At 51.2% G+C, this 27,558-nt stretch overlaps 1 protein-coding gene across 5 annotated transcripts in view; it reads left to right on the top strand.

The window, feature by feature from the left end:
- HECTD4 (HECT domain E3 ubiquitin protein ligase 4) overlaps window positions 1–17,906 on the top strand; it is a 189,799-nt gene extending 171,893 nt beyond the window's left edge. For 4 of the 5 annotated variants that reach the window (XM_053902041.1, XM_053902039.1, XM_053902040.1 and 1 more), the window contains exons 63-76: window positions 1,524–1,747; window positions 1,835–1,986; window positions 3,352–3,458; window positions 3,932–4,055; window positions 6,337–6,527; window positions 7,577–7,723; window positions 8,291–8,410; window positions 9,115–9,270; window positions 10,654–10,757; window positions 10,865–11,086; window positions 13,535–13,698; window positions 13,926–14,121; window positions 14,696–14,918; window positions 15,683–17,906. In XM_053902041.1, coding sequence (XP_053758016.1) covers window positions 1,524–1,747; window positions 1,835–1,986; window positions 3,352–3,458; window positions 3,932–4,055; window positions 6,337–6,527; window positions 7,577–7,723; window positions 8,291–8,410; window positions 9,115–9,270; window positions 10,654–10,757; window positions 10,865–11,086; window positions 13,535–13,698; window positions 13,926–14,121; window positions 14,696–14,918; window positions 15,683–15,819 — 2,267 coding nt within the window. In that variant the 3' untranslated portion in view covers window positions 15,820–17,906. The remainder of the gene's footprint in view (window positions 1–1,523; window positions 1,748–1,834; window positions 1,987–3,351; window positions 3,459–3,931; window positions 4,056–6,336; window positions 6,528–7,576; window positions 7,724–8,290; window positions 8,411–9,114; window positions 9,271–10,653; window positions 10,758–10,864; window positions 11,087–13,534; window positions 13,699–13,925; window positions 14,122–14,695; window positions 14,919–15,682) is intronic. The other variant, XM_053902038.1, reaches the window with a different exon arrangement.
- Window positions 17,907–27,558: the final 9,652 nt, after the last annotated feature.

The raw sequence follows: 27,558 nt of genomic DNA, 5'->3' as shown, positions 1-27,558 counted from the left end.
AGGGTTCTGAGGGCCATCGGGGCACCGCTGCGTTCCAGCCAGGAGACTGCCGGGAGCGGCTGTGCCACGACTCTCTTCGGGCTCGAGAGTGGACTTGCATTCAAGTCCCATTTTGCTTTTTATCTAGCCAGGCTTCCCTCTGTTCAAGTTCAGATGTATTCATTGTGTTCCGTCCTGTGGAGCTGGAACATACCAACCACGTCGCTGGTGATCGTTTGGTCATTTGCTTGAGGACAGTAAATGTCTCCACCTCTGCTCTAATTCTTGGGGAAGAAACAGTTCTAGCTCTTTATTCACCAAGTCCCACTTTGTCATTCTGACGACTCTCTGGGGTGGACCCTCTGTGGCTTCCCCGCTTCTTTTGTGTGATACGGTGTGTTCATCCTGGACGTGGGCCCCGAGGCCCCGCTGAGCAGAATCTCGCAGCAGACTCCCGTCTGAGGCCGACGGCTCGCCTCACTTAGAAACAGTGGTTATTTTCTTGTTAGGATTACAGTCTTTTGTGTGGTCTTTTTATTTTTTTTCTAGTCTTGCTCAACATTTTTCATCCGTGTCCTTTTATTCTAAATCTTGAATATTTGAAATTTCATAGTAGTATTATAGAATTTGTTTCATGTTCCACAAGTACAAAATATGATACCAAATATGGGCTTTGTTGTTGCCCCAATCATAAAATTTTGAAATATTCCCTCAGGGCTGGGACCAGGGTGAGGGAAGTGTGAGGTCTTGGGCACAAAATTTAATGGGCTCCAAAAATCTCTGTAATCTAGATAAATAATATTTTGGTTCTATATTTATAGAAGTCAAAGTTAATGCAAAAAATCCACAACGAACAAACTGGTAAAGTTTAAAATTTTTTTTTTTAAGTTTGTTTATTTTAGGGGCGCCTGGGTGACTCAGTCGGTTAAGCATCCAACTTTTTTTTCTTGTGCTCATGGACAATCTTCTTATATCTAAGGGAACTTTCTTTTCCCACTTGCTCAAGTCTTGAAGCACACTAATAATGCGAGATGTGCTCGACAGCTCGCGCTTTGCACTAAAAGCACTTGCAGACTCGGTGCTCTCTTGTTCCTTCGGGACTGCCCGTCACAAACGTGTGGTTGAAGTTAAGGTAGATTAGACTGCTGCGCTAAGTAGCCCTAAGAGGACAGTGGCTCAGACCCAGTGGAAGTGTGTTTCTTGCACATGGAAGAATCCAGGGTGAGTGCCGAGGTCCGAGTCCCAGGGGGTTGTCGTGTCCGTGCAGCCGGTGGAGGGGATGAGCGCAGAGGAGGGCAGACTGGCCCAGGATTGCTCCCGTCTCCTGTCCCAGGACCACACCCAGCAGCAGGGCGGGCCGCGAGTGCGGCTGGGGTGTGTGCCCACGAAGGGGAAACCAGGTTTTGGTGGCCTGCTCCTCACTGCCACTAAACGTCTATTACCCACGTTCCAAGATGAGCTGTTTCTGAGCAAATGCTGCGAGGCTCCTCCTGACGTAGCACGTTCACGGCAGCATTGTTTCGTCCTCCCCCGTTTTGTAACAGGTGAGAAGCTGGTGCCCGGTGCCAGGGAGGTGCTGACGGAGATATTTAAGAGCTGTGCCCATTCGGAACAGATGCTGAGCCTGACACCGGCAAAGCCCATCAAAGTGTCGGACATTTATCTTAGCAAGGAGCAGATCAACTCCCAGACCCCAGGCAACCTCCTCCACCTCTTCTTCACCAACGTCCGGCCTCCGAAAAAGGTGCTGGAAGACCAGCTCACGCAGGTAGATGCCCCGCCCCGCCCCGCGTGCCGGGCCTCAGGTGCGCCCTGGGCTGAGCCCGAGGACCCTCCCTCCCTCTGGTGCCCACAGATCCTGAGGAAATACGGTGTGCCGAAGCCCAAGTTCGACAAGAGCAAGTACAGCAAGGGCGGGAAGGAGCAGCACCCCGTGAAGGTGGTGAGCACCAAGCGGCCCATCACCAAGCCGCCCGCCAAGGACAAGGCTGTGCTCAACAGTGTCAGGTGCGCGTCCGAGGGGCCCGGCGTGTGCGTCCGCCAGGGGACACGGGGCCGCCGCCTTGACCGTTTTCCCGCAAGGCTGTCCTTGCTCCCCAGAGGTGCAGACACCCTGGCTCTTCTTTGCTGCTGCACTGTCTTGGTCCCCGGCTTTGTCGACTCAGAGACACAGTGTTCCATTTTACCCATAAGTGTAGTAAAATCTGGACCGTGCAGGCTGGAAAGCAGGCCAGTCTGAAGTAATACGACATCCAAAATGTACAGAATTGTTTAAAAAAAAACAAACAAACCTGACTTAACCACACAAAGAATGCATAGGTAATACAGAAAAACTGTAAAATGCATATTAAAAACATATCGTTACTTCATATATAGCAACCCGCTTGTAACAGTTAAGTGTATAACCTTTTATTGGTGCATATGTATTTCTTAAATTTTAAAATAGTACAAAATTCAACAGTATATGCAGTCAAAAGCAACACCTCTTCTCCATCTAAGCCTTCCTGCCGCCCTCCGTGAGATTGCCAGTGTTACTTCCATAGCCTTCCAGAACTCTCCTGTGTACACACAAGCACATGAGCGTTCTCCCAGATGTCTCCATACTGTATACAGGGCCTACCCCTTGCTGTTTCCATTTACTACTAATCTCGGGGATGACCCCGTATCAACACAAAAATAACTTCGTGCCCTTTTTTTTTTTTTTATAGCGCCATAGTATTTCGTGTGTGGGTGTGCACACATAATTAACAGAATTTTCTGCAGACATAGGCAGATGACTCTCAGGAACTCAAAACTGAATCTTCGATAGCAAAGTGTGACCTGGCAGGAGTCTCTAGAGGAATTGTTTAAAGGATCGGAAAAATCAACTGTCCTTTCGTTAATTAATTATATATAAGTGGTGCTTACCAACCAGAACCGTACAATAGACTTTTCTGTGATGGAAATCTGTGCTGTTTCCCTGTCTGTGCTGTTGAATGCGGTAGCCACTAGCCACAGGTGGCCATTGGGCGCTTGAAATGTGGCCAGTATGATCAAGGAATTGAGTTTGCCATTTTATTTTAATTTAAACTTTGGCTACATCTGACTAGTGACTGCTTCTTTGTGCAGCTCAAAAGTATGTAGAAGGAACATTCAAAAAGCATCTCCTTCAGATTTTTCATAGTTAAGGCATCATTTTGTCCTAATTTGCTCAGTAAACCCCTTGGTGAGAACAGAGCTGGTCTTGAGCCCAGCCCTGTGGGAACTGCAGGCCGTGGGGGGTGCCGGGGGGGGGGGGGGAGTCTGAACTAATGCGCGTGTGAGGCTCTGCATGTCCTCTGTCAGGACAAGGTGTAGGCACAGGAATTCTGATTGCAGTGCTTTGGTCTATAGCAGGACTGCCTTAAGTGAGAAGAAGCCAACTGTGAAGCCAAAGTCCCCAGAAAAGAGCAAGCCAGATGAGAAGGACCCAGAGAAGTCACCCACCAAAAAACAAGAAGGTGAATGAGTAACTTGGGCCTGGAGACTGGGAGGCCCCTGGACCCAGCATTTGTCTGACTGGCCGGGCTCCCTTGGGGTTTAGGTGAGGCAGGGCCTCAACGCCATCTTTGTGAGTTTATGGAGGTCAGCACAGCAGCTCCCAAAATACCATGTATCCAAGGTGAAAAGTAGATGATGGTGATTGAAAGTAAAGATCTGGAGATCTGCTTAGAAATTCGCTTCCAGAAGGCACTTACTGGGCATTAGAACTTGAGCTTCATAAAGGCCCAAGCAGAGCTGGAGAAGAGTCAGGCTGTGGCTCGCTGACCTCATGAGGTCGCAGGTTGTGCCAGGTCAGTGACGGACCCTGGAGGGGTGGGAGGTGGGCGCTACGTGGATCGGGCCCTGCCAGGGACGTCTGAGGGCACGTAGTGAGGCCCCTGCAGTGGGAGGTTCTACCAAACTCCTAACAGTCTGCGTGCTTCTCCATCAGTCCCTGAGGAGAAGTATCTGACCTTGGAAGGATTTCACAAGTTTGTCATTGACCGGGCCAAGCAAGACATCCGTAGCGTCTGGAGGGCGATTTTATCCTGTGGTTATGACCTTCACTTTGAGAGGTAAGAAGTTATGTCTCTCAACCCAGTTGATACCTTGTATAAAAATTGTTTTTAGGAGCACCTGGATGGCTCTGTCAGTTCAGTGTCCAACTCCTGATTTTGGCCCAGGTCATGATCCTAGGGATATGGGTTCGAGCCCCCACGCTCAGTGTGAAGCCTGCTTGGGATTCTCGCTCTTCTCTCTCCCTCCCTCCCTCCCTCCCTCTCTCTCTCTCCCCCACCCTGCTCTTGTGCTCTCTCTCTCTTAAAAAAAAAAAAAATTCGTTTTCAGCCACCAGATGTATTCCCAAGAAAATCCTTCCAGGGAACCATTCTGTCTGCCTTTCTTAATGCCTACTGAGTTATTTTCAAATTTTTCATAATTATTAAAGTGGGTGTTAGAACCTGTTTGGAAACAGACTCTGTTCTAAACAATAAATTCATTTTCTCACAGTTCTGGAGGTCAGGGGCTCAACAGGGTTGGTTTTTCCTGAGTTCTGTCCTTGCCTTATGGACAGAAGGTCACCTTCTCACTGCGCACACACGGGCCGCTGCCTGCCCGCTTCTGATGAGGACACCAGTCTGCTGGTCTGGGCCCCGCCCTTATGACCTCCTTTAACTTCATTAGGAAAGGGGTGGGGGGGGAGATACGCTTCAGCCCCTAACAGGAATGATTTCTCTTTCCAAAGACTCTTTGTTCCTCAGAGTCTTGCGTTGTCTCCGAGTCTCCGTTGCCCACTCTCTCTCCCTCCCAGGCAGGAGGAGTGCAGCGAGGTCACTGCCCGCCAGGTCCCCAGGGCCAGACAAGGATGGTTTCCCCTTTCTAGCCGCAAGGGAGTCCTAGGCAGGCGTGACGTCTGCAAACTGGAAGACACCTGCCTGCCCTACTCCGGCGCTCACCCCTGGCGCTCAAAGCAAGGTGTGCCCGGCGTCAGGGAAAGAATGGCTGCCTCGATTATGCCTCTTAAAAAAAGCCACTTTCAGGATTCAGAAGCCGTTTGCTGCTTGGCTCCGCCATTTTGTTCCTTCACGGAAGGCTCCGGGTCCATCCCTGGATGGGCCTGCATCATGGTGGCAGGAACGAGTTTCTTACTAAGCCAGTAGGAGAGAGAGCTCTGGGGGCTTTTGAAAAGTAGAATCACCTGTTTTGGACTAGAAAGTGCATTTGAAGCGGGAAGGGTGCAAATGGGACTACAAACGGATTTCCAAGTGACGTGTTTGTTGCAGCTAAAGGGCTCGTTCCGGCGTGTCACAGGGCCACCCTGTGCCCTGAGCCCCTTCCGACACCGGGCCCAAGGGCGGCCAGTGTGGGGGGTTGTGAGGGTCTCCCCACAGAGGAAGCTCGCTCTCTAAGCGCTGCTTGGGTAGGACGGAGGCGGCCTGTCCGGAGAGGTTCTGCCGTGGCCCCGAGGAAGGCCCTCCTGGCAGGATGCACCCTGTGCGGCACGTGGCCCAGTTGAGGTGCTGCGAGCTCCGGAGCTAAGGCACCCATCCACCCGCCAGCCTGCCTGCCTCTCTCGGGTGAGCAGCTGAGTTTGTAGGTTAAGGACGCGCGCACGTAATAAAAAGCCCAGGCAGTATAGGCAGGCACAAGGGAGAGGGCCTGTGATTCGGTGCCCAGGGGGCTTCCGTAAACGTGTCTCCCAACATTTTCTGGGGGTAGAGTTTTTCAGTGCTACGGAAGTGGGATCAGACCAGACGTCTGCCTTTTTCGTTCTTCCTCGTCATTCAGTGTCACCGCAGCAGAGGGCTCCGCGGTCCCATAGCCGTGGGCACTTGCGTCGCGTGTGATGTGGCCGCAGTTAAAGCGCTGCCCTCACAAATGCACCTTTGCCTGTTGGCGTAGCTCCCGGCACCAACCCTGGGACGGGGCCGCTGGCCGAGGGTAACGGCTTCAGTGAGGCCGGCGGCCGGTGGCTTCTCGGGCCCTGGCCGTGCGCGCCCTCGGCGAGCTCTCGAGGCCAGCGCCGCCGCTATGGCTCCATCGTATAGGTGAGGAAGCCGAGGCTCGGAAAGCAGGCTCCTTTGTGGCCGGGGTCGCCAGGTGGCCGAGATCTGAGCCCAAGGGCTCCCGAGCCCCAGCCCGAGCCAGGCGCCCTCGCCCCCCGCGCAGGAGGGAGCACCTGGGGGCGCGCGTCGCCAACCCCCAGGAGGGATGTGCCCTTCCGGCCCCTACGGCCTGCTCTGCTCCCTCCTCTCTGCTCCCTCCTCCCGCTGGGTCGCGACCGGCACCCCGAGGAGGAGTCCCTCGGTGTCCCCGGCGGCGGCCCCGCCCCACCTCGCCCTTCTCCCCCGGCCCCAGGTGTGCCTGCATCGATGTCCGACACGCGCACAAGGCCTCAAGGAAGTGGACGCTGGAGATGGACGTGGCGCTCGTGCAGTACATCAACCGGCTGTGCCGCCATCTCGCCATCACGCCCGCGAGGCTCCACCCCCACGAGGTGTATCTGGACCCCGCAGACGCCGCCGACCCCAGAGTGGCCTGTCTCCTGAGTATGTGGGTCCCCGGGGGTCTGGCTTTGGGGGACCTCCCCTGCGCCGCCGCCGCCGGGGTAGGCGCACCTGCCGTGAACCCCGTGGGCAAAGAAGAGGGAGAGAAAGGCACGAAGCTGGGACTGTGGCCGAGCTAAAAGTTTACAAGGCCTCACTGTGCTCGTTGCAAGGAAGCCGCGGGTGCTGCTGGGAGACCACGCCCCATCACCGCACCCGGGCCTCCGCCCAGAGGTCGCGGTGGATGCCCTGCTGGAGTCGGTGGCGAGGGGGCGGGGCTCAGAGTTGGCCGTGCGCGTTAGAGGCATTATCCATTACGAGAGCACGCGGCGTGTCTTTACTAAAAGCTAGGAGTGCGTGTGCACGCACAAATGCACCCACAGACGTTCTCCGTAAATCCCTCCGTGGAAGGTGACCGCTGGGCTTGTTTCTGTGCCTGTGCGGGTGTGTGCCACAGGCGGTTTTGAGTCTGCCCACTCTTGCTCAGCCGCACGGCCTGGGCCTTTGCTCGCTCTCTTCCTGATACTTCCAAGGTAAACGTGGGCCAGACGTGGTCCCGATGTCCATCTCTCCCAGCTGGAGAGGAGACGGACGTGAGCGTGAACAAGTAAGACAGTGTGCCGGTATCTCCGTGTCCTGGTCTTGACATGTGTCGCTTTTGGGGGAAAGCAGATGAAAGGTACCCGGGACTCTGTACTACTTTTGCGGCTTACTAGAAGTCTCATTATTTTGAAGTTGAAAATTAAAAATAGCAGCTCTGCAGGGCCCTAAAGATAGGCCAAGGTGGGAGGGGGCGCCCTCGGATTCCCTGAGCGCCCGAGCCTCCCTTCTGGCCAGGCAGGGCCTCCCGCCTTTGCTTCTGCTCGGCACAGGCCCGGGCAGATTGAGGGCCACGCTTGCTGGCGTCTCTGGGTGTCGGGGATGAGATGCCCTGCGGGAGCCTCCCGGTCCCCCCTAAGTGCCCACTCCTGATGGCCGCTTCGAGTGATGGGGGCCACTTGAGTCCGTTTGTGACCGAGAGTCTCGGCCTGACCGCCCCCCGTGCCCTGCAGACGTGCCCGTCGAGAGCCTGCGCCTGCGGTTCGCCTTGCTCCAGTCCCTGAACACCACGCTGGAGACCTTCTTCCTGCCTCTGGTGGAGCTGCGCCAGACCCCCATGTTTGCCCACAGCATCGCCGCCCTGCTGAAGGAGGCCAAAGGTCAGTGTCTGCGCCCGCCGCCGCGGCCAGACCCAGCAACTGCCCGGGATGACCCTTCTCCTTTACATGTGACCTACGTGTGTCCCCAGGAACGGCGCTCCCAGCCAAGAGCGGTTACTTCAGCTATGCTCTGAAAAATTAAATTCTCTAAAATTTTCAAGGGTTCCTGACTGGCTCAGTTTGAAGACCTCGCGGCTCCTGATCTCAGGGTCGTGAGTTCAAGCCCTATGCTGAAGGTAGAGGTTACTTAAGTGAATAAAGCTTAAAAACAAGAAGTTTTCAGGTTATTTAGAAATATATAAGGCTCTGATTCGCTATCTGCCAACTAGGTGTTCCTGGACACAACAGAGTCAAGGTTCGTGCGTTACCATTTGAGCAGATACTATGAACTTGCCTCCCGGAAGGTCAGGACCATGACACCTGAGTGCCTCAGGGGCCTGAAGGGCATCCCAGGAGAGACTAGACAGACCCAAAGGGGACAGCATGTCCTCCGCCGGGCCTCAGAGGCCACAGGGAAGGAAGGCGAGCAGCCCCATCCCAGCCTCTCTCCCACATTCCTCCCCGCAGGGCTCATCTTTTACGACACGAAGGTGACGGTCATGAATCGGGTGCTAAACGCCACCGCACAGAGGACAGCTGACCATGCAGCTCCAGAGATCACGTTGGACCCCCTGGAAATCGTGGGAGGTAAAGTTAGCTGTACGGGCCAGAAAATACAACATCGCTGTGATCGAACAAAGGATTTAGTTGATTTGCACAGAAAAGAAACCTCTAGAAGAAGGGAGTCCAGATATCCATCTGGCTGCTTCGTCTTTCTCCTCCAGTGTCCCAGTGTGTGACTCCCACCTTCAGGGTCCCCTAGTGAGCCTGCCTTCCTGGCAGCAAGAGCGAGGGGAGGAGCTCTCCACTTCCTGGAGGCTCGCCTTGGCTTCCCATCTCCCGGGAGGCCTGCCACGTGGCCACACCTAACTGCAGGGGAGGCTGGGATGTGTACACTTAACTCTGGTTGGCCGTGGGCTTGCCGGAGTCAGGGTTCTGGCATCGGAGAAATTGGGGCGAGTGGCTACTGGGGAGGCAGCCAGGAGTCTGCCACGACACGTGAACCCACACGTGCCACAAATGACACGAACCGGAGGGGAGAGGATCACAGATGGGGAGGACACCCCCCCCTTCCCCGGGGACAGAGGGAAGGCTGGGAGCCACACGGCCAAGGCACGAAGATGTTCCAAAAGCGGAGAGAAGGCAAGGCGGCAGGACCAGGGGCAGGGAGAGGGCCAGGAGGCAGCCGAAGGCCCGGCCAGGTGTCCGTCCTGGGCCGGAAGAGCAGAGGAAGGTGCTTCGGGGCGGGGGTTGGGGGGGGGGGGGTGTTACTGGTTCCTCTCTCTTCCCAGGGGAGATCAGAGCTTCTGAAAACTCCTACTTCTGCCAGGCTGCCAGGCAGCTGGCCTCGGTGCCCTCATCCCAGCTTTGTGTCAAGCTGGCCAGTGGCGGTGACCCCACCTACGCCTTCAACATCCGCTTCACCGGGGAGGAGGTCCACGGCACCAGTAAGTGGCGGCCCCCGCCGGGCTCTGCAGCCAGTTCGGGCGGAGGCTGTGTTGAAAATGAGAACATTTTTGGAGTTATTTTTAGTCTAAACTGCCCACAGTCCCCCCCACTGGCGAGACTAAGGAAGCTGTGTCCTTGTTAGCCTGCTCTGCAGAAGCCAGGACGACCGAAGGGCTCCCCAGTGCCCCCGTCTCCCATGGGACACATCCGAACTCTGAGCCCAGCGGCCCTTCCCGGGGGAGAGGGCCGACCCAAACCGAGGGTGTCTCTGTTGTGTCCGTTCGGCACGAAGGGCACCCCCCTAGTGCTCACCAGAGGTGGGGTCCCCAAGCTGGGACGGCACTGGGCGGAGGTCCCTGGCAAGCGCCGGTTCCCCCCCCCCGGGCCCGGGGGCCGGTTTCGGGGGCCTGGCCAGAGCCACCAACCGGCACCGTAGCGTGCTCCGGGCACAGCCGGCTCTCAGGACCGCGTGCTCAGCACCTTCCACTCCTCACAGCACCAACACTGCACAAGAGACCGGCCTCGTCCCACTGGACCGGTGGGGAAACTGGGACGCTGCCAGCCCAAGTAGTGTCCCCAAGGTCGGGCAGCCAGCTGGGGTTCAAAGCCAGGTCTGTCCGATTCCCAAGCCCAGCCCTTGGCGGCTTCAGCAGGCCGGGGTCTCCTGCTTCTCCGTGGAAGCTGAGTGAGGACATCTGTCCCCAGGCGCGTCCCGTGCGTGGCTCCGACCAAGCAGTGGGCACGCATAGCTGTCCTCTGAGCTTCCTGACCTTAGGACATTGACAGGGGGTGCACAGGGGAGAGGAGACCCAGCCACAGAGAGGAGTTGGCAAGAAAGCCGCAGGCACGTTTGGAATGACGGCAGCAGAGATGCTGATGATCGCCGGTCGCCCTTGGCGGGCGTTCGTGCGTCAGGCTGTTCAGCCGGACGCTGCTCACTGAACAGATAGACACTGGGCACCTGGGCCTGGGGGGAGGGAGGGGAGCGCGGAGTGGCACGGGCGGCCCCACTCCTGGTACAACCCGGAGCGACGGAGGTGGATTAAACGAGCCCGCGGATCCGTGTAAGCTCACGGCGGTGCCAGATACGCAGGGCTCTGCATCCGGTCTCTCTGACTCCTTGAAACTAGCCTGCGACGTAGGTACGGTGACTGTCCCCCTTTGACGTATTGGGTCCCTGAGAAGTGATGACCTGGGGGTCACCCAGCCAGTAAGTGGCCCGGCGGGACTTGACCCCAGGTCTCCCCGCCCTCAGGCGAGCGCTCTCTCCGCCGCAGCCGAGTTCAGGCCGGCAAAGGAGCTGCCGTTCTGGGCGGGCAGGCAGGGCGGGCCGGCGGGGACCCGATGCCCCCGATGCCCATCAGCCTCCATGTGTCCCGCAGGCGGCTCTTTCCGGCACTTCCTGTGGCAGGTGTGTAAAGAGCTGCAGAGCTCCTCACTGTCCCTCCTGCTCTTGTGCCCCAGCTCAGCCGTCAACAAAAACAAGGTAAGACGGCCGAGGCGCGGGCCATGGCGGGGCAGTGGCCGGGACCTGTGTTCCCGGGGAGGAGGAGAGGCGCCCGGCAGTCGCTGCATCTCTGCCTCTGTGTCCAGGGCAAGTATATCCTGACCCCCAGCCCCATCACCTACGGGGAGGAGCAGCTCCTGCACTTCCTGGGCCAGCTGCTGGGGATTGCGATTCGAGCAGACGTCCCTCTTCCCCTGGACCTCCTGCCTTCCTTCTGGAAGACTCTGGTGGGTGAGCCTCTGGACCCTGACCAAGACCTGCAGGAAGCAGACATACTCACCTACAATTACGTCAAGAAATTTGAGAGCGTAAGTGAGTGAGGCATTTATTCCGGGGACAGCAGAACTCCAGAGCAGTGTCCCCGGGGCTCGTGGCTGCCTCTGTGATCTGCCATTTGCTGGGCCTCCAAACCCCGGGAGCCCAGGCTTCCACCCGAGGACCGACCGGGGTCTCCCAGAGAACGTTAGGGAACGTCAGCTGTCTCTGCCGGGCTTGCTTTGTGGGGACAGAAGCGTCTCTGGCTTCTCTTCCTGCTTGATGGGGCACGTCGGTCACTGCCCATCTGCTGCTGTTGGGCCTCCCAAGGACACAGGGGTGAAGGGTTCCCGGCAGCTGACTGAGCAGGCAGGGATGTCGGGGTGGGGACTCCTACAAGTGGACCCACTTTCACTTTTAAGAGCTTGGCTTTGGGCGCCTGGGTGGCCCAGGTGGTTTAAGTGTCCGACTTCGGCTCAAGTCATGATCTCCTGGTTTGTGAGTTCAAGGCCCGCATCAGGGCTCAGAGCCTGAGCTGCTTCGGATTCTGTGTCTCCCTCTCTCTCTGGCCCTCCTCCGCTCACACTCTCTCTCAAAAATAAACAAAAGAGAGTTTGGCTTCAGGGCCTCAGAGCACAGGAGACCGGCTCTTGGGGGTCACCTGGGATTGGCCAGGGACAGAGTTGGGAACGTAGCTGTCCTCTTCGTGCCTGGGGACACAAAGAGGTAGTGAGAGCTCGCCATGTCTGACCGGCCCCCTGGCGGGGGTGCGGTCGGCGCTCAGGCTGCCAGCTGGGCCCGTGGGAGCCCTTCAGGTCTGTCCACCGGTTAGCGGTCGCGGTGGCCTGCCGTGGGCCGGGCTCTGGGCTCTCGCCCCAGCCGTAGGAAGCTTCCAGGTTGTTCTCCCGATACGCGAGGCCCTGTTCCGAAGGGCTGTGTGCACAAGTCCTCGTGACAAGGCCGGGAGGAAGGGAGGCTCAGAGAGGAGGGTGGGCTGGGAACAGAGCCACCGGGGGAACCTAGGCCCGTCTGGCTGAAAAGCCTCCTCAAGCTAGAGACGGAGTGTGGTGGTGCCCCTGCCCCGGCCCTCCCCCTCGGCTCCCCCGCTGCCTGTGTTCACAGGGGAGCAGACTGAGGCCGGGCCGAGGCGGCTCTCGACGGGAACCCCAGCCGAAGGAGGCACAAAACTTGGGCCCTCTGCGGGGCCTCGTGGCCAGGCTGTCTGTTGTCCTCCCCTGAGCCGCCACTTGAGGGCAGCCGGCATGAGGGCGCACCAAAGCCAGGATCTCGGATTAGTGGCAGAAATGGGGCTGACAGGGAATGGGGTCCCTGCCCGGCACTGCTTCAAGAAGTCCTCCTGGGGCTGTGGGTAGCAGCAAGGGCCTGGGGTGCGCGGGGGGGATATGACAGTGTCCAGGAAGACCGTCCAGCCGAGACTTCTTTCTGAAGGCTCTGGGCAGGGCCACAGAGCGTGTTGGGACACCAGGCTACAGCAGGGTTGGGGCACACAGACCAGGCGGAGAGATTCTGAACTTCTGGTACTCGTTCCAGTCACCTTCAACATGCCAGAAGGGCAAGTTTGTTCTTCTCTGGGCCAGATCCCAGCATCTCCTCGGTAGCCCAGCAGACACCTCAGTGTCTTTTGGACCCTAATTTTGGTGTTTTTAAATGATTTGCTTTTAAAACTAAATATGGATCGGGGCGCCTGACTTCTGCTCAGGTCACGATCTCGCAGTTTGTGAGTTCGAGCCCCGCGTCGGGCCCTGTGGTGACAGCTCAGAGCCTGGGGCCTGCTTCTGTGTCTCCCTCTCGGCCCCTCCCCTGCTCACACTCGGTGTCTGTCTCTCTCTCAAAAATGAACACGTAGGGGCGCCTGGGTGGCTCAGTCGGTTGGGCGTCCGACTTCAGCTCAGGTCACGATCTCGCGGTCCGTGAGTTCGAGCCCCGCGTCGGGCTCTGGGCTGATGGCTCAGAGCCTGGAGCCTGCTTCCGATTCTGTGTCTCCCTCTCTCTCTGCCCCTCCCCCATTCATGCTCTGTCTCTCTCTGTCTCAAAAATAAATAAATGTTAAAAAGAAAAAATGAACACGTAAAAAATAAATAAAACTAAGCATGGATGTAGGTTTGGCTTCAGGCAAGGCTGAATCCTGGTGCTCAATGTCCTCAGTAATTGGTTTCAAGATGGCCCCTAGTAGTACAAGATGTACATCTTAGAGTCGTGTCCACACCAGTGAAAGTGCGTTGCTGCTTCCAAATGGTAACAGGAAAAGCCCTCCAATTTGGGTTTCGTTAGGTCTCAGGTGGCCTGGGCCACATACCTAACCCTGAACTCCCGGCAAACCGATTGGCCAGGCCCGTGCCACGTGCACGTTCATAATGGCCCAGGGTGGTCCCCGTGCAAACAGTGCCTGGTGTCTGCCCGACTAGAGATCGGGGTTCCGTCTTCCCGGGGACCCTGGGAGCAGGACAGGCAATTAGCCTCCGTCTGCCTCCGCCCTCCAGATCAACGACGAGACGGAGTTAGAGGCCCTGTGTGCCGAGATCGCCTCCCAGCACCTGGCCACCGAGAGCCCCGAGGGTCCCAAGCCCTGCTGCAGGTTCACGTACCTGACCATGACGGGCGAGGAAGTGGAGCTGTGCAGCCGCGGCCGGCACATCCCCGTGGCGTGAGTGTGTGCGCGAGGGGAGCGGTGGGGCGGGCGGCCCGGGCCGGGTCAGGTGATGGATCTCACCAGAGGGACGGCTGTGGGGCAGGACGCGGGGTGCCAGGAAGGGTGGCGTGCGTTCAGCAGCAGGACTTTACTCAGAAGGCCCCAGCCGTGAGGCGGGTGACGGACGCCCGGTAACCGTTTCCCCTCGCCCGGCCCCCCCCCCCCCCACCCCGCACCCGCAGGTGGGAGAACAAGGACATCTACGCGGCGGCCATCCGGAGCCTGCGGCTGCGGGAGCTCCAGAACGCCGAGTGCGTGACGGCCGTGAGGGCGGGCCTGGGCGCCGTCATCCCCCTGCAGCTGCTCACCACGCTCAGCCCGCTGGAGATGGAGCTGCGCACCTGCGGCCTGCCGTACATCAACCTCGAGTTCCTCAAGGTCGGTGGGCGGGGGCCTGTCCTGGGCCCCCCCTGTGTCCCAGTGCCCTGTTCTCATGTGCGCCCCCCCCCCCCGGCGACCCCCCCCCACGTCACAGCTGGGGAAGCCGGAGCTTGAGTCACTTGCCCGGACGCGGTGGGGTCGGTCTCACCCCCAGACGGCTGGCCTCCGGGGCCCGGGTCTTGAGCCTCATCCCGAGGTGAAGACCGTTCTTGCCAAGCCCCGTCCATTCCTCAGGCCGCACCCCGGCCTCCCAGGCTGGCTTCTTGCTGGCGGTGAGACCTTGAACAGTGACTTCACATCTGGTGGGGACGGTGACAGGACCTGCCCGGTGTGTTCACGGGGGGCGGGGGGGGGGGGGCGGTAACGCTCGTGGAGCCTCTGCTCTGGGCGCGGTCTCTGGGCCGCAGCCACGCGACGGGCGCGGGCACGACTACCTCCGTGGCCTTGGTCGTTGTCGTGGTCTCATAACCTATGTCCCGCGGCCGTTTCCCCGCCGCAGCCACCCGGCCCGGGGCGGTGCGGGGTGAGCAGAGGCCGGGACTGCTCACATCCGGGGGCCTTTCTTCCCCAGGCCCACACCATGTACCAGGTGGGGCTGATGGAGACAGACCAGCACATCGAGTTCTTCTGGGGGGCGCTGGAGGTGTTCACGCAGGAGGAGCTGTGCAAGTTCATCAAATTTGCCTGCAACCAGGAACGCATCCCCTTCACCTGCCCCTGCAAAGACGGGGGCCCTGACACAGCCCACGTGCCCCCCTACCCCATGAAGATTGCTCCCCCAGATGGCACAGCAGGTACCGCCTTCCCCTTGTCGTGTTCCGAGTGGGACGCACAGGCCCTTCTCTCAGTGGGAGCTGGGGCTGCTGGGCCCCGCAGGAGGGAGGGACATCAGTGGCCAGCTGAGCCCAAATGGAAATCGGGGGACGGGCCTGCGCGGGGGAAGGGGTTGTCCTGTGCCTCCCAAACCTGACTTTGGCCAAGAGTCCATACAGGCCCCAGGTTGGCCTATGTTCTGGGTTTTTTTTTAAAGGATTCACCATTCTTTTTTTCAAGTTTTATTTATTTTTGAGTGAGAGTGCAAGCGGGGGAGGGAGTGGGGGCGACATTGTACTGACTGCAATGAGCCCCATGTGGGGCTTGAACTCATGAACTGTGAGATCATGACCTGAGCCGAAGTCGGACAGTCAACCAACTGAGCCACCCAAGTGCCCCTACATTCTGATAACTTTAAAAAGCTAACGGGGCTTTTTAGAAATGTTTTAATTTTCCAACTTCTAAACGTAGAAAAATAAGAAAACGACCCTTTGCTGACTGAACAAACCTGTCTACCACCAGATTCCCTCACAGGTCAGCCATCTGCTCCCTGTGCCGGACAACTTCCTGTGCCATTTTCTCCTCCAGAATCTTCTCTTGCCCTGCCCCCACGCCCCCTCCTGCTTGGGCCTTGGTTAGCTTCGAGCTACCCAAAGAAGCAAACCTGAAAGCAGGGCGGCCAGTAGGTCTCCCTGGGATCAGAGCCCAGCCTGACACTGGCCTGGTGGGGGTTTTATTTTTGCAGGTTCCCCAGACTCTCGCTACATCCGAGTGGAGACCTGCATGTTCATGATCAAACTTCCCCAGTACTCCTCTCTGGAAATCATGCTGGAGAAACTTCGTTGTGCCATTCACTACCGTGAAGACCCCCTAAGTGGCTGAGGGGAGGGAGCCCCGGATCAGTCCGTCACCGAGGCACCGCTCCGCCGGCTTGGGAAGCCTGCCACTGAGGGCACATTCCCTCCAGGCCCTGCGTGAGGAGTTGGCGACGTTTTGCTTTTCCGAACTTTTGTCCACATTCCAGGGCTTCCTGGAAGACTTAACCTTTTGTATTTGTATGTTTTGTGATGGGTTGGTTCTTTTACACCTGTTTGTGGTATGTTTGTAGGATAGTTTAATTCCCAGGCAGCCTGTGTCTCATTTGATCTTCCCGGACATTGTCTCTCATGGCCACCGGATTCTGATGCCGTAAGGCCCCAGTTAGTTCCACATCATGGAACCACCCAGCAGGAAGGTGGTGGTGAGATACCTGCCGGCCACACGGAGCATCCTGTTGTCTCTTCACAGCGTCTTCACAGACAGGTGTGTGGCCCTGCCCCTCCTGCCTTGAGCTGGAGTTGATCCTGGACGCAGCTCCCCCCGGCCTCCTTCCATCTTGAAAGGGTTGGGCCCCAACATGGGAGACACACGGGGAGCTTTCTGTGTTAATCTTCCGGCTTTCGAACCTTGTTTATGGTCTGGGTTTTTCAGAGGAAAAGCACCCCGGTGGCTGCCCGTCCCTTCCCCCTCAGCCCTCTGCTCTCCGTCTCTCCTGGGCCCCTGACCTGACAGTTTCCTGCTGAATGTTCCTCAGGAGACCAAAGGGTTCGTTCTGACCTTAGTTCACAGCCAGGCGTGTCCCAGCTCCAGGAGTTCAGGACGCCTAGAGGAGGAGGGACGGACAGTGCTCGGGGGAGGGGGGGCTTTTTCTGAGACTGATTGAACAGGAAAGCACATGATTCAAGCCTACCCCCCCCCCCCTTGTACTCAGAAACGGCCCTTCCTCACCACAGTGTTGGTGACAGGAGGAACGGAAGGGCCACACGCCCATTTTAAAAAGAGCGGCTGACTGAGGTGCTCTGCTCAATTCAGGGTCTACTTCGGTGACCAAGACCTTCCAAGGACCACTGTGCGGTCCTTCTGCCCCTCTGGCCAGGCCCGCCCCTTGTCCCCTCGCCGCCCCATGTGAGCGTGTGTGCCAGGGTGGAGCTGCTCCAGGCCCCCCCGCCGCCCCAGTGCATTTGTGCCCCAAACAGGTCTTTGTCCAATGGTACTTTGTTCAAGAGCAGCATATGCCAGCTTGTTGGACACTGTCATTTTGGGCCTTGCCAGTTCTCCTGGAATTGCATCACTGTATTTATTGTATAATATTGTGAATACTGAAGGTTCTGAGTGAGTGCTGACTAGAAGGTTCTGGAGTGTGCATGCTGGGGAGAGAAAGCTGTGCTTTTCCTTTCTCTGCTGTGGCCCCGGCCTGTTGGGAAGATGTATGGATTTTAGAGTTAGAGCCATTAGCAGCCATCTCTTCCCTCTTATTCTAAGGAAATGCGTTAAGGACCATTACTGAAGTGATTCCCCAACCTAAGGAAAAGCTAAAACTGGATGCATCAGTTATGTTTGATGCAGGAGCAGTCCTGTCTGGAGAGGAGGGCCTGCACGCAGGCTCCCTGCTTGGAAGGAAGATGGTTGGCTGCTGCCTCCTGGGGGCCGGAGCCCCATTGCCTGGGGGTCAGACCAGGACGTAGTCCTGACAAGGATCCTCCTATTTCATTTCTGCATAACGAGAGCCTTTGGATTATTAGAAGTGGTTCTTCCTCTCTGTATTTTTAAATTCTTGGTCCCCTCCAATCCTTCCCATCCCTTAAATGGACTCAGAATTGTTAGCTACCTCCCCAAGGGGGGTTTTGGGAAGCTGCTTTTGGCCCATCACTTGATTTGATGACAGCTGTGAGTAAGATGTCTGCTGCTAACACGCTTCTCCCAGAGAGCACATTGAGAGGTCCAGACTGATCCAAACCTTGGCCCTAAAAAAACGTGTGCTGTAAAGTTACTTGATGTATATTTATTATAATTATTTATGGTTGCATTTAACAAAGTTTTCATTCAGTTTGAGGCTATTTACACCATTGCTGTGTAAAGGAAGCTCACTACAGGAAAAAAAAAAAAGTCACACCAATAAATAACCTTCATCTAATTTTGACTTACCGTAAGAGTTGTGTGGTCATCTACTCACTGAAAAGATACAATGACTGACCTGCTTGGACTGGGCGGCTCTGATCCTTAAGTGCGGTCCGAAGGTTAGGAATTTGTTTCTAATTATTGTCTCTACACTTGATGTGATTCTTACTCCATCATGCTTACCAACTAATCCTCCCCCCCCTCCCCCATTCAGCCCCTCGCACCTGGTTGTCATACAGAAAGGATGACTGAAGGGATGGAAATCCAAGGTCAAAGCTAAACCCCACCCTGCATCTTCTGCCCCCCCTGCTCACACTGGAGCTAGTCTGAACTCTTAGGCCAGTGGGAGGGTTTTCCTCAAGCGGATAATTGCAGTGGAAGGGGGTGGGAGCCAGCAGTGGATTTAGAACTGTACAAAAGGGAAATGCAGAGAAGATAAAGACTTAGGGCTGCTTTCCTAAGGTTGATGTTCAGCTCTCTTGCACAGCCGTCCTTTGCCACCCCCACAGGGAGCTCTGTGGTCTGCATGCAGGAGAATCCAGTCTCCCAGACATGGTCCTGCTCCGTGGGAGGGGGAGGTCCTCACACAGACCCATTTAGTTCTTCTCTTGACCCTACCTTTCTTACACTTAATAAATGCCAACTTTTAGCGAAAGTGTCCCACTTATGTCTTTATTATAGGAAGACCAAGGGTCCTCTTGGGTGAGGAACAACTCCCCTCAGGGTGCTGGAAACAGCAAAAGCCACCACTCACAGCTAAGAGAAGCTGGGGTGGATGGGGATGCCTTGTGTGGAGAGTCCCAGCTGAGCACAGCAAGAATGTGCTCTCCAGGATGGCTGAGGCCATCTCCTTTAAGAGTTGCTTCTTTAAAAAACTATGTTCAAGATTAGGCTATCCAATAATAGAAGACATTCATCCTCATTAGTCATCAGGGGAAAGCAAATTAAAATCACAAAATCTATACAACCACCCCCAAAAAGGAAAGTACCAGGACTGGGGGAAGACATGGAACCAACAGAACTCTCCTCTGGATGTGGGGAATGTAACCTACAACTACTCTGGAAACCTGGGTGCCCTCCACTACTCACCCCCTTAGACCAACAATCCCACCTCTAGGTGTACGTCAGAACACCCACCCATAGTCACCAAAAGACGTGTAAAAACACTCACAGCAGCAATAATAGTAGTAGCCAAAACTAGAAACAAGTTGAAGGTCTGAAGTAGAAAAAGTTACGGCACACAATGGAATACCATACAGGAAGGAAAGCAGACTGCTACCTGCAACCTATAGGTGAGTCAGAAACACACAGTGTTCAGCAAGAGGAGTCAAGCATAAAAAAATACTTCATGGTATGAGTACTTTTAAATAATGAGTTCATTTAAATGTTGAAAATAGAAAAAAATAACATCTTAAAATGTCAAGATTGTGGTTATTCTGGGTCCCAGAGAGGAGGATAGAGAGTATGAGGGGTGTTCTGGTGTCCTGGTAACGTTTTTGATATGGGTGGTGGTGACAGGTGTTGAGTGAACCCTATGCTACCATGCACTTTTCTGTAGGGATGTTCTACCGTATGGATAGTTTCTTAAAAATACAAGTGCACCAGCGTGTCTGGCTGGCTCAGTTGGTAGAGTATGTGACTCTTGATCTCTGTTTAAGCCCCATGTTGGGTTGTGGTACCTACTTAAAAAAAAAAAAAAAAAATCCCAATGCCTCCGTGCCAAAAAAAAAACCCCACAAAATGAAATCAGGAAATAAAAGCACACATTCCATCCTCATGAAACCAAAAGAAATCATTTCAGTCCACAATTTCTCAAAGGACAGCTACTGAAAGAATAAATGACTTAAGAGGACATCATGGGCAGCAAGCTTCGTGTAGGTCCCTTGGAAAACAAAACGTTGCAAAGAAGGAATTAGAGGCTCCACTGCCAAGAGAAAAACAAGGATTGGAAATTCATGTAGGAAGCAGTTGTTCAAGCCCACCACTCTGCAGAAAGTCAGAAGCCCTATTTGGGAGAATCAAACCCAGCAGCTAAGACCCCAGCCCCACCCTGAGTTTACACAGCAGACTGGAAGACCCCTTTCAGGAGGAAACCAGAAATAAGACCTATAGATTCTCACAGCAGGGGGTTCTTCAGTGAAAACACCAGCTTGTTACCCTACAGTGAACGTGAACAGTTAAAGAAGCTTCTCGTCTTTAGTGCCCCAGTCTTAAATCTAGACAGGCAAGAAACAGATGAGGAAGAGTCTATAACATGAAATACCAAACAAAAATAGATAACACAGACTAGAACAAGAAACAACTATGGCACAAAGTATGCGAACGGACTGCATTGGGGCACCTGGCTGGCTCAGTTGGTAGATCAAGAGTCACTCTGGGTTTCAGGGTTGTAAGTTTTAGCCCCATGTTAGGTGTAAAATCTTACAAAAAAGAAAAAGTTACTTCAGGGACACCTGGCTGGCTCGGTAGAGTGTGTGACTCTTGATCTCGGGGTTGTGAGTTCAATTCCCACATTGGCTGCAGAGATTACTTAAAATCTTGGTGTGCCTGGATGACTCAGACATCTGACTGTTGATTTTCAGCTCCGGTCATGATCTCCTGTTTCATGAGATCGAGTCCTGCATCAGGCTCCATGCTAGCAGTGCACAGCCTCCTTGGGATTCTCTCTCTTACTTGCTCTTGTAAATAATAAACTTAAAAAAAATCACTGCATCCCTTTAGGAGAGAAAAGGCTGTGGGAAAGAATAAAAGGTTTGGGAAATATCAGAAATCCATTTAATATAAAGATGAAAGGATAAAGTTGAAGAAATCTCCCATAGAGCAAAAAATATGAAAAGAAAAAGGAGCACCTGGGTGGCTCAGTCGGTTGAGCATAGGACTTCAGCTCAGGTAATGATCTCACAGCGTGTGATTTGGAGCCCCGCTTCGGGTTCTGTGCTGACAGCTCAGAGCCTGGAGCCTGCTTCAGATTGTGTCTGCCTCTCTCTCTCCCTGCCCCTCCCCATCTTGCACTCTCTTTCTCAAAAATAAACATTACAAAAGATTTTTAAAGGAAAAAGGGATCAGTCTAAGACGGTCTATCCTACTATCACTGGAGTTCTGCAAAGAGAAAACAGGAGACATAACCAAAATGTAAGAAAATTCTGAAAAACAGAAGGTCACAAGTTTCAGACAAAATAAGTATCCAGCTCTTTGAATAGAAAAAGAATCCACACCACTTTACAACATGGGGAAATTTAAAAATACCAGGGACATCCTAAAAAGCTTCAAGGGGAAAAATTACATGTAAATCAGAATGGCATCAGGCTTTATAACAAACTAGAAAGATAACACCTTCAAGACACTTCTAATTCTAATCACAATAAATGAACAGAAGCCAGATTTCCCTATCACAACAAAATAAAAAACCTAACATATGTATGGTTCTCAAAACAAGCAATAAAAAAACTGAGAAGAGAAAATAAATACGGTGGGCCCTACCATTGCCTCAGCTTATGGTCTGGATAGTTTTCAGAGAGCAGCAAGAGGAGGGGAAACCCAAAGTCGAACTCAACAGTCTCCTAGAGTTCAGAAAACAAAGCATGAAAGGAAACAAAGGCAGCTAGTTTGCAAGACAGAGTACTAAAGAGGAAGAGACTTACAGAGAACTCTGTAGATCTCTTGAGAGTCCTCAAGTATTCAACTGAGTACTGGTAAGCTCAAGCATATAAGGAAACTGCCAGAGGCTTGGAAAAGAACCAGCCAAAAGGATTAGAGCTGGCAAAGAACAGGAAATAGTTCCTATTCCCACTAGCCAATGTAGAAAACTTTGTAATTTGTGGGACTTTGGTTTTGCCTTAGTAGTGAAGTAAAATTAGCCCTAATTCCTGTTCAGATCCCACCTAATAAAACTTAAAAGTTTGACCCAGAAGGATCAAGCTGTCTCCAAGTGACCACATATAAAAACAAAGCTCAAAAATACAGGAAATACATGGGACACCTGGGTGGCTCAGTTTGTTGTTGGGCGTCCAATTCTTGATCTCAGGGTTGTGAGTTCAAGCTCCATGTCTAGCAACAAACAAGTAATACAAAAATACCCAGCATGTAAGTAGGTAAAATTCAGAATGTCTGGCATCCAATAAAAAAAACCACCAGACATGCAAAGAAACAACAAAATAGCACCCAGAAAAATCAACTGCAACTGACCCAGGAATTATACAAATGATAGAATTTGCAGGCAAGAGCATTAAAACAGTTATTACTGTATACAAAAGGTTTACGAAGCTAGGGGAAAAAAAACAATGAACATGTTAGGTAGAACCATGGAAAATATAAACAACACAAACTGAATGTCTAGAGATAGAAACTTCAATGTCTGAGATGAAAACTGGATAGATTAGCGACAGATTAGACTGCAGAAGGTTTCAGTGACTTTGGAAGCACACAAATGACCCATGTGAAAACAAAAGAATCCAAAAAAGTGAGGAGTGTCAGTAAGATATGGCACTTCATTTGGCCTATAATATAGGAGAATAATCCCCCAAAGAGAAGAAAAATGGGGGAAAATCTTGAGATAACAGCTGGAACTTTTTCCAAATTTACTTAAAAACTACAAAGATTTAAGAAGCTTAATGAACCTAAAGCACAAGAAACAGAGCGGTGGTGACGGTTGTAGAACAATGAATGTACTTGATGTCACACAACCATACAAAGGTGCATCACAATCTAATTGTATAAAATCAGTGATAAAGAAATCTTAAAAACAACCCCCACAAAGACACATTCTGTACAGAAGAACAAAGATAAGGATGGTAGATGTCTCAGTAGAACCAATGCAAGGAGACGGCAGAGTAACATATCCAAAGTATTGGGAGGGGAAAAGCTATCAACCTAGAATTCTATACCTTTCAAATAGTGAAGGAGAAAATAGGCAAGTACCTAGAGACAAATCAGGTTACTGCTTAGGGAGTGAGTGCTTAATGGGTATGGGATTGCCTTTAAAGATTAAAATTCCTGAACAAGTAGTGGTGATGATTGCACAACACTGTGAATGGATTTAAGGACACCTAATTGTATACTTTAAAATAATTAAAATGTTAAGTTTTGGGGCACCTATGTAGCTTAGTCGGTGAAACATCCGACTTCGGCTGGGGTCATGATCTCACAGTTCATAAATTCAAGCTCAACATCTATGCTGTTGGCGCAGAGCCTGCTTCAGATAATCTGTCCTCTCTCTGCCCCTCCCTGCACCCCCCTTCAAAAATAAACATTTTTTTTAATGTTGAATTTCATTAAATGTATTTTACCACAATTTTTTAAAAGTGAAGAAGAAATAAAGACCTTTTCAGACATAGAAAAGCTGCAAGAACACAGGCTAACCTGCACAACAAAGTCCTTCACACAAAAGGAAAATGATACCATGTGGGAATCTGGGTCTGCACAAAGAAAAAAAATACAAAAATATTAACTACATGGGTAAATACAAAAGACATGTTTAAGTCTTTAAAAGATAATTGACTTAAAAAAAATTTTTAATGTTTATTTTTGAGAGGGAACGAGTGAGCACACACTAGCATGAGTCGAGGAGGGGCAGGGAGAGAGGGAGACACAGAATCCAAAGCAGGCTCCAAGCTGTCAGCATGGAGCCCGATGCGGGGCTTGAACTCACGCACCAGGAGATCATGACCTGAACCAAAGTTGGACGCTCAATCGACTGAGCCACCCAGGTGCCCCTAATAGATAATTGAGTACTTAAAACAACAAGGTATTGGGGATTTATGATGAATAAAGAAATGGAGGGGAGGAGCACCTAGGTGGCTCAGTCGGTTAAGCATCTGACTCTTGATTTCGCCTCAGGTCATGATCTCCCAGTTTGAACCCTACATTGGTCTCCTCACTGACACTGTAGAGCCTGCTTGGGATTCTCTCTCTCTCACTCTCTGCCCCTCCCCCCCACCAAAATAAATAAATTAAAAAATAAATATATGACAATGGCACAAAGGCTAGGAGGAAATAAATTAAATATGTTATTGTAATACCAATCATGAAGTAGCACAATATTACTTAAAGGTAAACTGTGATTCTGTGATAAATCAGAGGTGTATGTACTATAAACCCTAAAACAACTACTTAAATAATACAATAAAGTTAAAACTAATAGGCCAACAAAAGAGATAAATGGAATCATAAGAAGTATTAAAAGAAAGCAAAAAAAAGAGAGAAAAGGCACATAGAACACAAAAGATAAATAGCAAAAAGATTTATTTAAACTCAACTATCAGGGCATCCGGCTGGCTCAGTCGGTAGCATGTGACTCTTAATCTCAGGGTCTTGAGTTCAAGCCACATTGGGTGTGGAGACTAGTTAAAAGAAAAAAAAAAAGTATTCTAAACCCAACCATATCAATAATTACATTAAATGTAAATGGTTGACACACCCAAATTAAAAGACAAACTCCTCAGACTGGCTCAAAAACAAAAACCCCAGCTATATGCTGCCTCTGAGAAACCCACTTTAAATATGTAAACAAAAATAGGATAAAAGTAAAAGGATGGAAAAAGATATACTATGCCAACACAAATCAGCAGAAAGCTGAAGAATGTTAATATTGCTATCTTAATATCAAAGTGTATCTCAGAGCAAATATTACAAAGAAGGTCATTTCATAATAATAAAAAAGCCAAACAAGAACATAACTATCTTAGGCATTTATACATCTAATAACAAGGCTTCAAAAGAATGAAGCAATTACAGAATCATAAGGAAAAATAATCTTCAATTACAATACAGATTTCAAAAAGAACTATCCCCCATCCCCCGATAATTAAGAGAACAAGTAAACAGAACATCAGTAATATAAAAGCCTGAACAACACTACCAACCAATTTGACCTACCTGTCATTTATATAATATTCCATCTAACCAAAATACAATGCACATTCTTTTCAAGTACATACAGGACATTTATGGCCTGGAGAATATTCTAAGGATAAAACAAACCTCAATAAATTTGAAGAGATTCAGTTCATACAAATTATGTTCTCTGACCACTAGAAAATTAGTAATCAATAACAAATCTGGGGGCAGCTGGCTGGCTCAGTCATAAGAGCATGTGATTCTTGATCCCAGGGTTGTGAGTTCAAGCCCCACATTGGATGTAAAGATTAAACTTAAAAAAAAACAAAAACAAGGGTGGGAGGGAGGGGTAGGTGGGTGATGGGTATTGAGGGCACCTTTTGGGATGAGCATTGGGTGTTGTATGGAAACCAATTTGACAATAAATTTAACATTAAAAAATAATAAGGTAAACATAATTACCACTATGAATTAAAACACTCAATTTTGACATCTTGAAAAAAAAAATCTAGAGTGCCTGGGTGGCTCAGTTAAGTGTCCAACTTTTTTTTTAATTTTTAAATTTACAAACAAGTTAGTTAGCATATAGCGCAATAATGATTTCAAGAGTAAAATCCAATGATTCATCCCCTACATATAATACCCAGTGCTTATCCCGAGTCTCCTCCTTAATGCCCCTTGCCCACTTAGCCCATCCCCCCACCCATAACCCCTCCAGCAACCCTGTTTGTTCTCTATATTTAAGAGTCTCTTGTGTTTTGTTCCCCTCCCTGTTTTTTATTATTTTTGCTTCTCTTATGTTCATCTGTTTTGAACCTTTAAAAAAAAAATTATTTAATGTTTATTTTTGAGAGAAAGAGAGTGTATAAGTGAGGGAGGGGCAGAGAGAGAGGGAGACACAGAATCCAAAGCAGGCTGCAGGCTCCAAGCTAGCAGCAAAGAGCCTGACAAACTCAAACTCACAAACCAGTGAGATCATGACCTGAGCCGAAGTTGGCCACTGAACCAACTGAGCCACCCAGGCACCCCATGTTTTGAATCTGAAATTCCACATATGAGTGAAATCATATATTGTCTTTCTCTAATTTCACTTAGCATAATATACTCTAGTTCCATCTATGTTGTTGCAGATAGCAAGATTTCACTCTTTTTGATTGCCAAGTAATACTCATGTGTGTGCGTGTGTGTGCATGCGCGTGTACCACATCTTCTTTATCCATTCATCTGTCGATGGACATTTGGACTCTTTCCATACTTTGGCTATTGTCGACAGCACTGCTATAAACATTAGGGAGCACGTGCCCTTTTCAAACAGCACACCTGTATGGATAAGTACCTAGTAGTGCAATTGCTGGGTTGTAGGCTAGATCAATTTTTAATTTTTTGAGAAAACTCCATTGTTTTCCAGAGTGGCTGCACCACTTTGCATTCCCACCAGCAGTGCAAAAGAGATCCTCTTTCTCTGCATTCTCACCAACATCTGTCATTGCCTATGTTGTTCATTTTAGCCATTCTGACAGGTAAAGTGGTATCTCATTGTGGTTTTGATTTGTATTTCCCTGATGATGAATGATGTTGAGCATTTTTTCATGTGTCTGTTAGCCATCTGGATGTCTTCTTTGGAGAATTGTCTATTCATGTCTTTTGCCCATTTCTTCACTGGATTATTTGTTTTTTGGGTGTTGAGTTTGGTAAGTTCTTTACAGATTTTGGATACTAACCCTTTACCTGATATGTCGTTTGCAAATATCTTCTCTCATTCTGTTGGTTGCCTTTTTGTTTTGCTGATTGTTTCCTTCACTGTGCGGAAGCTTTTTATGTTGATGAGGTCCCAGCAGTTCATTTTTGCTTTTGTTTCCCTTGCCTCTGGAGACGTGTTGAGTAAGAAGTTGCTGTGGCTGAGGTCAAAGAGGTTTTTGCCTGCCTTCTCCTCTAGGATTTTGATGGCTTCCTGTCTTACATTTAGGTCTTTCATCCATTTTGAGTTTATTTTTGTGTATGGTGTAAGACAGTGGTCCAGGTTCATTTTTCTGCATGTCACTGTCCAGTTTTCCAACACCATTTGCTGAAGAGACTGTCTTTATTCCATTGGATATTCTTTCCTGCTTTGTCAAAGTTTAGTTGGCCATAAGTGTCTAACTCTTGATTTCAGCTCATGATATCAGGGTTTGTGAGTTTGAGCCCCAAGCCCCACATCAGGCTCCATGCTCACAGTGCAGAGCCTGCTTCGGATTCTCTCTCTGCCCCTCACCCAATCGTGTGTGTTTACACTCTCTCTCTCTCTCAAAATAAATAAAATTTTAAAAAATCTGGAAAATATCCAAATAGTATAAACTAATAGCCCAGAGGATAAAGAAATCAATGTATTCTGAACTGGATGAAAACAAAAAGACACCAAAGCATATGAAACACAGGTAAAGCAGTTCTTAGGGAAATTTATAGCACCAAACACTTATATTACAAAAAAAGAAAGGTCTCAAATGAATGATCTCAGCTTTGACCTTAAACTAAACAAGAAAGAAGCTCAAAGTAAGCAGAAGAAAGCAAATAAAGATCAGAATCGAAGAAAAAACAAAAGATCAGAATAGAAAATAATGAAATGGAAACAGAAAACCAGTAAAGGGAATCAACGGAACCCAAGTTGATTTTTTGAGATCAATATAACTGATAAATCTCTAACCCAGGGTTGCCATGCTATGGCTCATAATCCAGCTGCTTGTTTTTGTAAATAAAGTCTCACTGGAAGCCTCACCCATAGAGCTGTGTTTACTCTCTAACAGCATTGCCGAGTAATTGCAATTCGGACTATATGGCCTAAATATTGACTATTTGGCCTTTTAAGAAAGAAAA

The sequence above is a fragment of the Panthera pardus genome, unplaced genomic scaffold, assembly GCF_024362965.1.
Source record: "Panthera pardus isolate Hobbes unplaced genomic scaffold, ASM2436296v1 HiC_scaffold_15, whole genome shotgun sequence".
Taxonomy (NCBI): domain Eukaryota; kingdom Metazoa; phylum Chordata; class Mammalia; order Carnivora; family Felidae; genus Panthera; species Panthera pardus.
The sequence above is the reverse complement of the archived record's forward strand: the minus strand, read 5'-3'. Positions and strand labels throughout refer to the sequence as shown.